The sequence below is a fragment of the Hyla sarda genome, chromosome 8, assembly GCF_029499605.1.
Source record: "Hyla sarda isolate aHylSar1 chromosome 8, aHylSar1.hap1, whole genome shotgun sequence".
Lineage (NCBI taxonomy): Eukaryota > Metazoa > Chordata > Amphibia > Anura > Hylidae > Hyla > Hyla sarda.
Genome location: NC_079196.1, coordinates 156,188,893 through 156,201,019, shown reverse-complemented (window position 1 = coordinate 156,201,019; position 12,127 = coordinate 156,188,893). Strand labels below are relative to the sequence as shown.

The 12,127-nt window shown below is 43.8% G+C and overlaps 1 protein-coding gene across 2 annotated transcripts in view; it reads right to left on the bottom strand.

Moving 5' to 3' along the window:
• The window catches only part of GSPT1 (G1 to S phase transition 1), a 76,202-nt gene extending 66,443 nt beyond the window's left edge, over window positions 1–9,759 (bottom strand). The window contains exon 1 of one of the 2 annotated variants that reach the window (XM_056534832.1): window positions 9,355–9,759. In XM_056534832.1, coding sequence (XP_056390807.1) covers window positions 9,355–9,547 — 193 coding nt within the window. In that variant the 5' untranslated portion in view covers window positions 9,548–9,759. The remainder of the gene's footprint in view (window positions 1–9,354) is intronic. The other variant, XM_056534831.1, reaches the window with a different exon arrangement.
• Between the last annotated feature and the right edge of the window lie 2,368 nt (window positions 9,760–12,127).

Below are 12,127 nucleotides of genomic sequence, written 5' to 3'. Positions count from 1 at the left end.
CCTGCCTTCCATGTGACCACTCCCGCATGCCGTGTTTTGTCAGCAGAAACATTACAGTGTGCATGGCATCCCTGCAAGGACCAACCCACACTTCTCATACAAGCAGAACATGGTCACCAGCTAAATACTAGTAGGTAATGGGTAACCTCATTCTGTCTAAAGACTACTACACTTCTAAAGCTTCAAACAAAGTTTCATCAAATAAAGTTTACTGGTTGTGTAATAAGTTTAAGTTTTCTCATTTACTTTATGTATCAACTCGTTGACAAGATCTTTGCTTGTAGTCATTGAAGAGACGTGTTTAGGTACCAATGTCTTGGTCCTGTTATGTTCTAATGGACATTTGAGTCTGTTCTACATGTTCATTTAAAGGGGTATTCCAAGAAAAAAAAACATAAACATATACATATATATACACACACACACATTATATATATCTCAACTGGCTCCAGAAAGTTAAACAGATTTGTAAATGAGTTCTATTAAAAAAAATCTTAATCCTTTCAGTACTTATGAGCTTCTGAAGTTAAGGTTGTTCTTTTCTGTCTAAGTCCTCTCTGATGACACCTGTCTCGGGAAACGCCCAGTTTAGAAGAGGTTTTCTCTGGGGATTTGCTTCTAAACTGGGCGTTTCCCGAGACAGGTGTCATCAGAGAGGACTTAGACAGTAAAGAACAACCTTAACTTCAGAAGCTCATAAGTACTGAAAGGATTAAGATTTTTTTAATAGAAGTAATTTACAAATCTGTTTAACTTTCTGGAGCCAGTTCATATATTAAAAAAAAGTTTTTTCCTGGAATACCCCTTTAAGCTGTGATCGATCCCCTGGGTATCTCATATATAGCTCATATAGAATACATTGGCCCTCATTTACTTAGAAAATCGGGTTGTAAGTCTATCTTGCTTTCTTACCCGACTGCTTTTTTTCCCCTGGTATTTATTATTATGTCGCATCCTGTTTGTCGCACGTGGGTTTTGTTGGTTTTGGTTTCCAACTCCTCTGAGTTGTCTGGAAAAAATCAACAATTCAACAAATTCGGGTTGGAAACCTTTATAAATACGTGGGAAAGCTCAGAAATGTCGGGTTACGCTCTTTTTTAGGGTTTGGGAGAATCCACATCGGGTCCGTCGGGAAAAAACATTGCATCGTGTCGCAGACTGGCGCACGATGTCTGCGACATGTCGCAGACAAAGATGCGCCAAAAAAAAAAAAAAAACAAGTCGGGTTTAGAATAGTAAATGAGGGCCATTTTGTTAGTATCTATAACTATGTACAAAACTATCAATAAAAAGTGTGTTTATGCAATTTAGATGCAGTAAAAAAATGTTCCTAAGCTATAACACTGAAGTCAGTCCTCGCCCACCCCAAAAGTTGTTCTATATCATCCCACTTTTGTTCACTTTCAGGCAATGGTAGAAATGCATGCAACAACGCATTGTGGACTTGTGCTACAATGCTACAAGGTGCCTATACACTCTTAATATCGGCTGACAGTTAAAATCCCAAATGTCTGATCATTCTCTCCCGCCCCACAGATATTACCTGTGAGGAGACAAATTGGACTGAGTTGATCCCACTGACTTGACTAATTTGTAGAAGAACCTTAAAGGGTACTCCGCCACTAAACATCTCATAGGGGATAGAGGATAAGAGGTCTGATCGCCCCCTCCCATAGACATGAATGGAGGCGTGTGGCGTCACGACCATGGCTGCCCGCACCAAGCATTCTGAACGGGTGCTGCACAGAAATTGTGGGGGTCCCAGAGGCAGGGCATCCGTGATCAGACATCTTAAATCCTATCCATTGGATAGAAGAAAAAAAGATGTCTAGGGGCGGAGTACCTCTATAAAAAAGAACTCCAGTAGGAGTTTTTTCCCCCATAACTATGGCCATAGTGTGAGATATAAAAAGAACAAACATCACTTATCTTCAAGTCTCCCGCGGTGCCCTGCTCCGGTCCCCCGATGCAAAAGTCTTCCTGAACATAAGCACCCTGGCCCAATGTGTCATATTGCAGCTCAACAAATCAATCACTGGCCAAAGCGGAACATCACTGTGGCCAGCAATTCACTGAGCTGCAATTTAACACATTAGGCCGGGTGCTTCCATAGATGACAATCACTCTGCTGCTCAGGAACACAATCACATCAGAGGACTGGGAAAGGGCATGGTGGGAGACCTGAACATAAATTTTTTTAGTTTTTGTTTTAAACCTACCCAATGGCCATATTAAGAGGGAAAGGAACTCCTTAATATGAGAAACTGAGCGGCACTGCTGCCCACCCACTAGACACCAATGAAGGACACAATTTAGCAGAGTAAGGACAAGTAGCTTTTCATAGATTAGCAATGCTACATTTTGTTTATATGTGGAGGTATTTACTAAGATGAATCTTGGTGTAACCCTTTTAACTGGGTTCATCCATCATAAATTTGCTTTGGAATTTCACATTAAAATTCTAAACTAAAGTACAATACAATGCTAAGTAAATTAAGTTCTAATTCACCTTATTTACAGTATTGTAAAAAAAATAGTCAGTGCATCCTACACATTGTAGATTTCCAAAACTGCACTATGCCCTGTTGAGCAAATGTCACATATTTTACAAATTTCAATTCAATGCATGAACTACAGGGTGAGCCATTTGTATGGTTACACCTTAATAAAATGGGAATGGTTGGTGATGTTAACTTCCTGTTTGTGGCACATTAGTATATGTGAGGTGTGAAACTTTTCAAGATGGGTGGTGACCATGACGGCCATTTTGAAGTCGGCCATTTTGAATCCAACTTTTGTTTTTTCAGGAAGAGGGTCATGTGACATCAAACTTATTGGGAATTTCACAAGAAAAACAATGATGTGCTTGGTTTAAACGTAAACTATTCTTTCATGAGTTATTTACAAGTTTCTCTTTGTTTACAGCCATTGACATGTCGTCGAGGTTAACATGTGGGGAGCGGATAGAAATAGTGTCTGGTGAATGCAGTAACCGGGTCATTGCAGCAGATTTCAATGCAAGACACCCTACGAGACCACCCATCTCCCATGCTACAGTTAGCAAACTGCTTGCTAAGTTTCGTGAAACTGGTTCAGTGTTGGATTTGCCAAAATGTGGACGCATGAAATCTGTCACTAATGAAGAAACATCAGTGGCTGTCCTAGCTTCATTCAGCAAGAGCCCACAGCGTAGCACTCGCCGCATGTCACTGGAGAGTGGCATTAGTCGAACATCCCATCGGCGGATATTAGCTACTCACAAATGGCACCCTTACAAACTCCAGCATCTCAACGAGGATGACCCAGATCGGCCAGATCGGCAAAACAAAAATTGGAACAGGACCCTCAGTTTACGCAGAAGATTTTGTTCAGCGATGAGGCAAACTTTTATGTGAATGGTGAAGTTAAACAAAACCAACGCTATTGGTCTGACACTAACCCACATTGGATAGATCCCTCCAAGACTGTTGGAACACAAAAATTGATGGTATGGTGTGGTATATGGGATACAAAGATAGTGGGGCCATTCTTCATCAATGGAAGCCTCAAGGCCACTGGATATGTGAAATTGCTACATGATGATGTGTTTCCCTCTTTATGCACTGAAGCTGGCACGTTCCTTGAGTTTTTCCATCAAGATGGTGCACCACCACATTATGGGTGTCAGGTCCGAGCATTCCTAGATGAACAGTTTCCTGGAAAGTGGATTGGTCATCGTGGGCCAGTTGAATGGCCCCCAAGGTCTCCCGATCTGACCCCCTTCGACTTTTATCTTTGGGGTCATCTGAGGGCAATTGTCTATGCTGTGAGGATACGAGATGTGCAGCACCTGAAACTACGAATACTGGAAGCCTGTGCTAGCATTTCTCCTGCGGTGTTGCTCTCAGTATGTGAAGAGTGGGAGAAGAGGGTTGCATTGACAATCCAACACAATGGGCAGCACATTGAACACATTTTATAAGTGGTCAGAAACTTGTAAATAACTCATGAAAGAATAAAGTTACGTTAAAACCAAGCACATCATTGTTTTTCTTGTGAAATTCCCAATAAGTTTGATGTGTCACATGACCCTCTTCCTATTGAACAAAAGTTGGATTCAAAATGGCGGACTTCAAAATGGCCGCCATGGTCACCTCCCATCTTGAAAAGTTTCCCCCCCTCACATATACTAATGTGCCACAAACAGGAAGTTAATATCACCAACCATTCCCATTTTATTAAGGTGTATCCATATGAATGGCACACCCTGTATATACCAAAGCCACATGTAACATACGTTTTTTCATGAATTTACTGTGGTTGGAAGAAAGCCTGCTCGGCCACTTACTAATGGGGTTTTTCAGACTTAATAAAAAAAAAAAAAAAAAAAATATACACACACACACACACACCATAACCTATATTCTCCCCCTAAGCTCGCATTCAGTCCAGTGCCACCGCTGCCCCAGAATCCCTGGTGATTATGCCACAATGACATAACCGTACAACTCTTTATGGCATGCTGCACCCAATCACTGGCCTCAGAAGTCACATCCAAGGGCCAGAATGGTGATGACATCAGGACACTTTACACTGGGGACTCTTGGGCAGAAGCAACACTGGACTAATAGCATGTTGAGCAGAGAGTATAATTTTATTTTATAGATACTATCCATTATAACATTTTTGATTCCACAGGAAATCCGTTTAAAAAGGAAAACGGTCAGCCAGTTCACCCACACTAAACCCAATACACTGTGGGGTGAACAGTACACAATATAGTGTGGGTGAACAGGAGTCCGTACAGGGGTCTTTTTGTCCACTGGTCCCTGAGTTATGCCTCTGTAAAGTTCCACTCTTTGGTCTGAGGATCACGCTGCGAAGGTGGTGCCCGCGCCAGCCATATGCCTCAGAGTGAATGTCCTAAGCCCACCCTCGTACTTGGCATATTCAATACTTTCAACTACATGTCCTAGTGACAAATGCCCCGTGAGCGCAGCGTATGGAGCACTCTCACGTCATGAGGACATGAAAGCTGGGTAAACTCTTTAGAATCATGCGCTCTGCAGACGGAGCGTTGCGCTCATGGGACATGTGACACCACGTCACTAGGACATGGAGTTGAAGGTAATGAATATGCTAAGTACAAGGGTGGGCTTAGGTCGTTCACTCAGAAGCAGACAGCCGGCGGGGAGCCCCACCTTCAAAGAGCGATCCTTGAGCGGGACTTTACAGAGGCATATCTCGGCGGCCAGTGGACGAAAAAAATTTAAGTGACCCCCCCTGTACGGACTCCTGTTCACCCACACTATAACCCATTGTATTGGGTGTAAGGTGGGTGAACTGGCTGACAGTTTACCTTTAACTAGTGAAGAGTAGATATGAAGGTCAGCAGTGCTGAACGATTCCAGCCTACACCAATGGAAAACTCCTTTAATGATAATGTATGAAGATCTTCAATAGCAATGTAATTGTAAAGTCCGGTGTACACAATTCTACTTTGCTCATTCAGTACAACCACTTCTGCCCTTGGAGCTCCATCATGCTCCACATAGCAATAAAGGGGTACTCTGGTGGAAAACCTAATTTTTTTAAACCAACTGGGGCAACAAAAGTTAAACAGATTTGTAAATTACTTCTATATAAAAATGTTAATCCTTCCAATACTTAGCTGCTGTATGCTCCACAGGAAGTGGAGTTCTTTTCTGTCTGACCACAGTGCTCTCTGCTGACACATCTGTGTGTCAGAAACTGTCCAGAGAAGGAGCAAATCCATATAGCAAACGTCTCCTGCTCTGGACAGTACCCTCTTAATGCAAAGTATAAGTTGTTTTTTTTTTTTTTTTTAAACTGCTCTGACGTTCTCATTTATTCTTCCAATTTTTTTCCTAATAAAAGTCAGGTACGGATTTTCCCATTTAACATTACATGTAGTAAAAGCTTGAAGTCTGATCACTAACGTCCATTGCCGTTTCTGACGCTACGTTTCTGGGCAGACCACTTAATCCACCCAGAAACACTGAGACATAAAGGCCAGAATCCTACTGACTTATACTGGACAACTGATGGAGCCCTTTATTTCGGATGACATTCACTGCAGACTACATTATTTCCATCAGAAATACCAAAACTGACAAACTAAAAATTGCCAGTGTGAACAGTCATGATGTTTTGCACACACGGCACCACGGTCCCTGTAAGGTATCACCTGTGTGCTGCTGTATGTTGCCTATGTTTATTCTCCCTTGTACAATGCTTCAGAAAAGAACTAAATATGCCAAGGGTTGTCTGGGATTTTAAGGAAATTGCCTTAGAATTGCAAAGGTCATTAAAAAAAAAAAAAAATCCACACTGATCAACCACACCAGGCAAACATAGTCACTGGCACGGATGCAGGTTAGGGATTGGCTACAAGTGTTTCCCAACCAGTGTACCTCCAGCTGTTGCAAAACAAACTCCAAGCAGCCTTTTGCTGTCCGAGCATGCTGGGAGATGTAGTTTTGCTACAGCTGGAAGCACACTGGTTGGGAAACTGACAATTTTCTCTAAATCCTAGACAACACCTATAACGTTTTTCCAATCTGCTACAAAACTACGACTCCCATCATGCCCAGACAGCAGAGTTATAGTTTTGCAACACCTGGAAATCCACAGGTTGGAGGGCACTGCTACAGGATGGTAATGTTTTATGCAGCCCTTAATAGAGGAACAAGAGGAATAGTGAGAATTTTTGATATCCCTGGCTATGATCACAGCACCGCCAGCCATCACCACAATAGATAGTTATAATGCCTATGGATAAACTATATAAGCAGTGGGATGTACAGCATGCACAAGCCTCCATACATATCCAAGACTGGTTCTACCAGAGTTGTACAGGTCAAAGAATTACATCATGGCAGTTTAGCCAACAATATAAAGTCGGCCATAGTGGAAAACTTGGGGTTGAGGCGATAAGTGAGCCAGCATGCAGTGACACGTGTGGTGACACTAAGTACACACTTCTATAAAAAAAACATGGTCCAGTGCATACTATGCACAGGGAGGATTAGGGGTCACATGGGACCCTGCTTATGATGACATCACTGGCTGACACCAGTAATAGTTTGGTGTCATGTTAACTCAATGATGCCATCAGTTTTAACCCCTTAAGGACGCAGGACGTAAATGTACGTCCTGGTGAGATGGTACTTAACGCACCAGGACATACATTTACGTCCTATACATGACTGCGCGATGCTCATGTAATGCGTGGCATGTCCCTGCTGCTGACAGCAGCCAGGGACCTGCTGGTAATTGCCAACATCTGCGATCGGGCGGATGGCCGCCATTAAAGGACAACAATAGTGTAAAATAACTTATCCCCTATCCGAAGGATAGGGGATAAGTTACAGATCGCGGGGAACCGAACGCTGGGGCCCCCCACAATCTTCGGGAAGGGGCCACTGCAATATACAGTTAAGGGGGCGTTCCGTCCCCACATGACGTGGCAGCCGACACGCCCCCTCCATGAATCCTATAGAGATACATGGAGGGGGAGTGTCTGCCATGGCTATATACGTCCTGCGACGTTAAGGGGTTAAAATATGATGTTAATGATACCGTACGGTGAACAGAGTGAACGTAAAAAAAAAAAAAGGTCCAAAATTGCTGATTTTTTATAACATTTTATAATAAAAAATAAAAAATAAAATGTATTAAGTTTTAGATATGCAAAAATGGTATCAAAAAGTACAGATCACGGCACTAAAATGAACCCTCATACCGCCGCTTATATGGAAAAATGAAAAAGTTATAGGTCTTCAAAATAGAAGGATTTTAAACGTACTAATTTGGTTAAAAAGTTTGCTTTTTTTTAGTGCAAAAGTAATAGAAATGTAATCATGTGTATCATTTTATTCATATTGACCCACAGAATAAAGAACACGTCATTTTTACCGTAAATTGTACGCCGTGAAAACGAAACCTTCAAAAATTTGCAAAATTGTGGTTCTCTTTTTAATTTCCCCACACAGTATTTTTTTGGTTGCGCCATACATTTTATGGTAAAGCGAGTGATGGCATTACAATGGACAACTGGTCACGCAAAAAACACAAGCCCCCATATTAGTCTGTGGATGAAAATATAAAAAAAAAAGTTATGGTTTTTCGAAGGTGAGGAGGAAAAAAAATAAATGAAAATTGTCCGAGTCCTTAAAGGGGTACTCCCACCCTAGACATCTTATCCCCTATCCAAAGGATAGGGGATAAGATGTCTGATCTCAGGGGTCCTGCCGCTGGGGAGCCCCACAGTATTGCATGCGGCATCCACCTATTTTTTGTCCGGAAGCGCTGGAGGGTCTGAGTCGCGACCACGGGAACGGAAGTCCATGACGTCAGGACTTCCGTTCCCCTGGTTGCGACTCAGACCCTCCAGCGCTTTCGGACAAAAAACAGGTGGGTGCCGCATGCAATACTGCGGGACTCCCCAGCGGCGAGACCCCCAAGATCAGACAGCTTATCCCCTATGCTTTGGATAGGGGATAAGATGCCTAGGGTAGGAGTACCCCTTTAAATGGGCACTATCAGATACAAAAACTTTTGATATGTTGTAAAGCATGTATAACCAATAGGTTTTGCGATTGCTTTAATTTGAAAATTTTCAGTATTTCATACTGATAAAGGCAGTCAAACAACTGCCCCCCCTGCTGGCTTGGACACATACTAGTCCTGCTGTGTCCACACATCATCACCTATGTCATGGACACACTTCCTTGATTTACAGCTGTGAGCAAAGGGCTCCTCACACTGTCAGCTTGTATCCAGCTGTCATTGAGGACAAGCTGGGAGTTGTAGTTTTGCTAATGCTAGGGGAGATGTGAGAAGACAGCATACTGAGGGAGGGGGCGGAGACCAGCAGTGAGGCCACACCTCCTCCATTTGAGAGGATTCAGACTAGTGAGCTAAATTAAAAGTGTAATAAAAAATAAAGGTTCTAGACGCATAAAATTAGATGTAGATGGTCAGGATTAGGTACGAGTGATATATTTAAGAAAAAAAAATATTTTGTTGGATCTGACAGTACACTTTAAGGCCAAAAATGGGCTGAGTCCATAAGGGGTTAATGGATCACTTGACAGTAACACAGATGGCACCACTGTGAGGTGGAGGGGGTTTGATGGTCACATCATGTAATAACTCATCACATCTGGAGCCAGTCACCCCTGTTGTACATATGGTACGGTCCCCCAGCACCGGCAGTATATTAGGGCTGTGAGGACACGGATGACACCCTGTGCCCACAGGGGGAGAGCACTGTATACAGCCGGCGCCCCCCGTCCAGGCCCGGGCTCCAAATCACCGGCTCCCCACAGGCCTCCCCCACCCGGTCCTTACCCTCCTCCTGCCCGTCTGCAGTGGCGCTGCTGTCCTTTACTATGAAGGAAGGCACGAACTCTGCGGCGTGGACGTTGGGGACGAAGGGTTTGGCGTTGACGTTGAGCCGAGCCAGGGATGAGTTGAGCTGGGCCTCCGGGGCGTCAATGTCCGCCTGTTCCCAGGAATCCGGAGCTGAGTCGCTTGGGTCCATTATTTCCGGGTGTGTGCGCTGACTGGGCTGGGTAATGGCGGGGCAAGGGATGCGCTGTACCGACTTCCCCCCCGGGGGTGTAGAGGCGGCGGCTAGGAGGCAGGAGGAGACCCGGCTGAACCCGGTGGCTGTGGCGGTGCTAACCCGACTCAGCACTCACTCAACGGCTCCTCGTGTGTTGCCGCGACGTCACTGACGTAAGCCGGCGCACGGATCGCGACGCAGGAGGTGCCGCCGTTGTAGTTCCAGATTACCTGAACTCTATTGCCAAGACGCCGGCCGCGAACTACGAATCCCACAATCCCCAGCGTTCTTTTGAGCGGAACACCTCCCACTTGCGAGCTATTGACCACGCAGTCGCAATGCAGTGATGGGAAATGTAGTTCTCCACGTGACCGTAAGCAAGCACTGAATAGCTATGTCCTAATAAATAAATATAATGGCGCAACTCTTATGTAAAAATAATGTGAGGTTTATTAATAAATAAATAGTACGTAAAAGAAGATATATCACAAAATTCTGTAAAAAGTATATCTCAGCTTGAATTTTCTTCAATTGCATGATGAGTGAAATTTGCGGGCTAAAAAGAGAAAAATGTATATGTGTAAGAACTCAAAAACTTGTTATATGGAAAACACCAGTCATTCCTCCAAGGATTGGATCCAAGAATATATATGTTAAAAATAGGGTGAGCAACACACCATTCCTTTCGCTCACCCACCTAAAGCGGTATCGGCATTCACCAGTCATTATACTAACTCTGTCCTCACTTTGTATTATAAACAGCTGCAATACCCCAAAAACGGGACCACATACATGCCCAGTTAAAAAATAAAAGGGCCCTCGTTTATTCAAGGCTAACCAGATTAGGTGGGTAACTATCAACCCTCTCTCTTCTTTTCATAATCACCCTGTTTTCCATATAACAAGTTTTTGAGTTCTTACACATATACATTTTTTTTCTTTTTAGCCCGCAAATTTCACTCATCACGCAATTGAAGAAAATTCAAGCTGACATATACTTTTTACGGAATTTTGTTATATATCTTCTTTTACGTACTATTTATTTATTAATAAACCTCACATTATTTTTACATAAGAGTTGCACCAGTATATTTATTTATTTATTATGCTGTAACCCTGTGTGGGAAACTAGGGACCCACATTTATACAAGGCGGCAACAGACAAACTGGTATTTTGTCAAAATTACTTGACATAGACCATATCCACCACCCACTCCCAGGTAGCGCTAGTGAGTTCATTTTTCTTGAATAACTATGTCCATTGGCAGACATAGAAGAGTAGGGTGTAAGTGGTTTACTTGGCATCTGCCATGTAGGATGGGACTTGGCTCAGTCTGACTATAGTCTGACTAGTATGAGACACTGGAGGACAGAAGAAAAAGCACAACATCAGCTCATTTGTACAAAAAGCTATGAATAAGTTTCCACAGCGTTTTCATGGCAAAAATGCTGCAGCCAGATGTAAACAGAGAGTCAGTACGGAATTATGAAATGCCAGATCCACTTGGTGTGTTTTTTTTCTGTGTTTGCGCTCAGTAACAGTTTTCCTAAACCAACTTACCTAAATGCCAAGAAAAACGTCATGTTAGTTTACCATTTTTTATGGTAAAAAAAATGGCAAGTGTCAGTGCTTAAGAAGGTGAGTAGTTATAAAAAGCATCATTACTTACCTCTGCTAGCCATACAGTATAGCACTGCCTAGCCTATCACTGTATATTGTACCGGAGCTTGGACTCCCATAACCTAACTCACTGGAGTCTTGGCTCCTAGTGGGGCTGAGCTGTGGCAGCACCTATACAGCCACGGTTGAAGGCTGGGCCGGAGGTACAACATATACGTCTTACCCAGCAAGGAAAGAAGCTGTGGCCGACACACTCTCTCTATGTATCTCTATGGTAGGGTTCAGGTATCTCCATCTCTCCCATAGAAAGACATGGAGGGGAAGTGTTGGCCACAGGTTCGCTCCATGGGTGACATACTCCAGGCAGGGAGCCAGGGCATCAGGCAGGAGATCGCGGGTGGGGTCCAGCGGTTGGACCCCCCTCAATGGGTGGTGGTATAACCAGCAATCTATTGTGGGGAGACTTTGACCCATTGTGGGGAACCTGCAAGGGAACCTGCGGCCTAATGTGGGGAAACTACTACCAAGTGTGGGGAGTCTATGCTACCTTATGTGGGGAGTCTATGCTACCTTATGTGGGGAATCTGTGCTACCTTATGTGGGGAGTCTATGCTACCTTATGTGGGGAATCTGTGCTACCTTATGTGGGGAGTCTATGCTACCTTATGTGGGGAATCTGTGCTACCTAATGTGGGGAAATTGCTACCTAATGTGGGGTAACTGGTACCTACCTAATGTGGGGGAACTGGTACCAAATGTGGGGAATCTATGCTGCCTAATGTGGGGAATAGATGCTACCTAATGTGGGGAAACTGCGACCTACCTAATGCGGGGGAACTGCTGCCTACCTAATGCTCCCCCCCTGGCAGTAGCACCCTCATCATCCACCAGAAACACCCCCCCCCCCCCCCCAGCAGCACCTCCATCAGCAGATC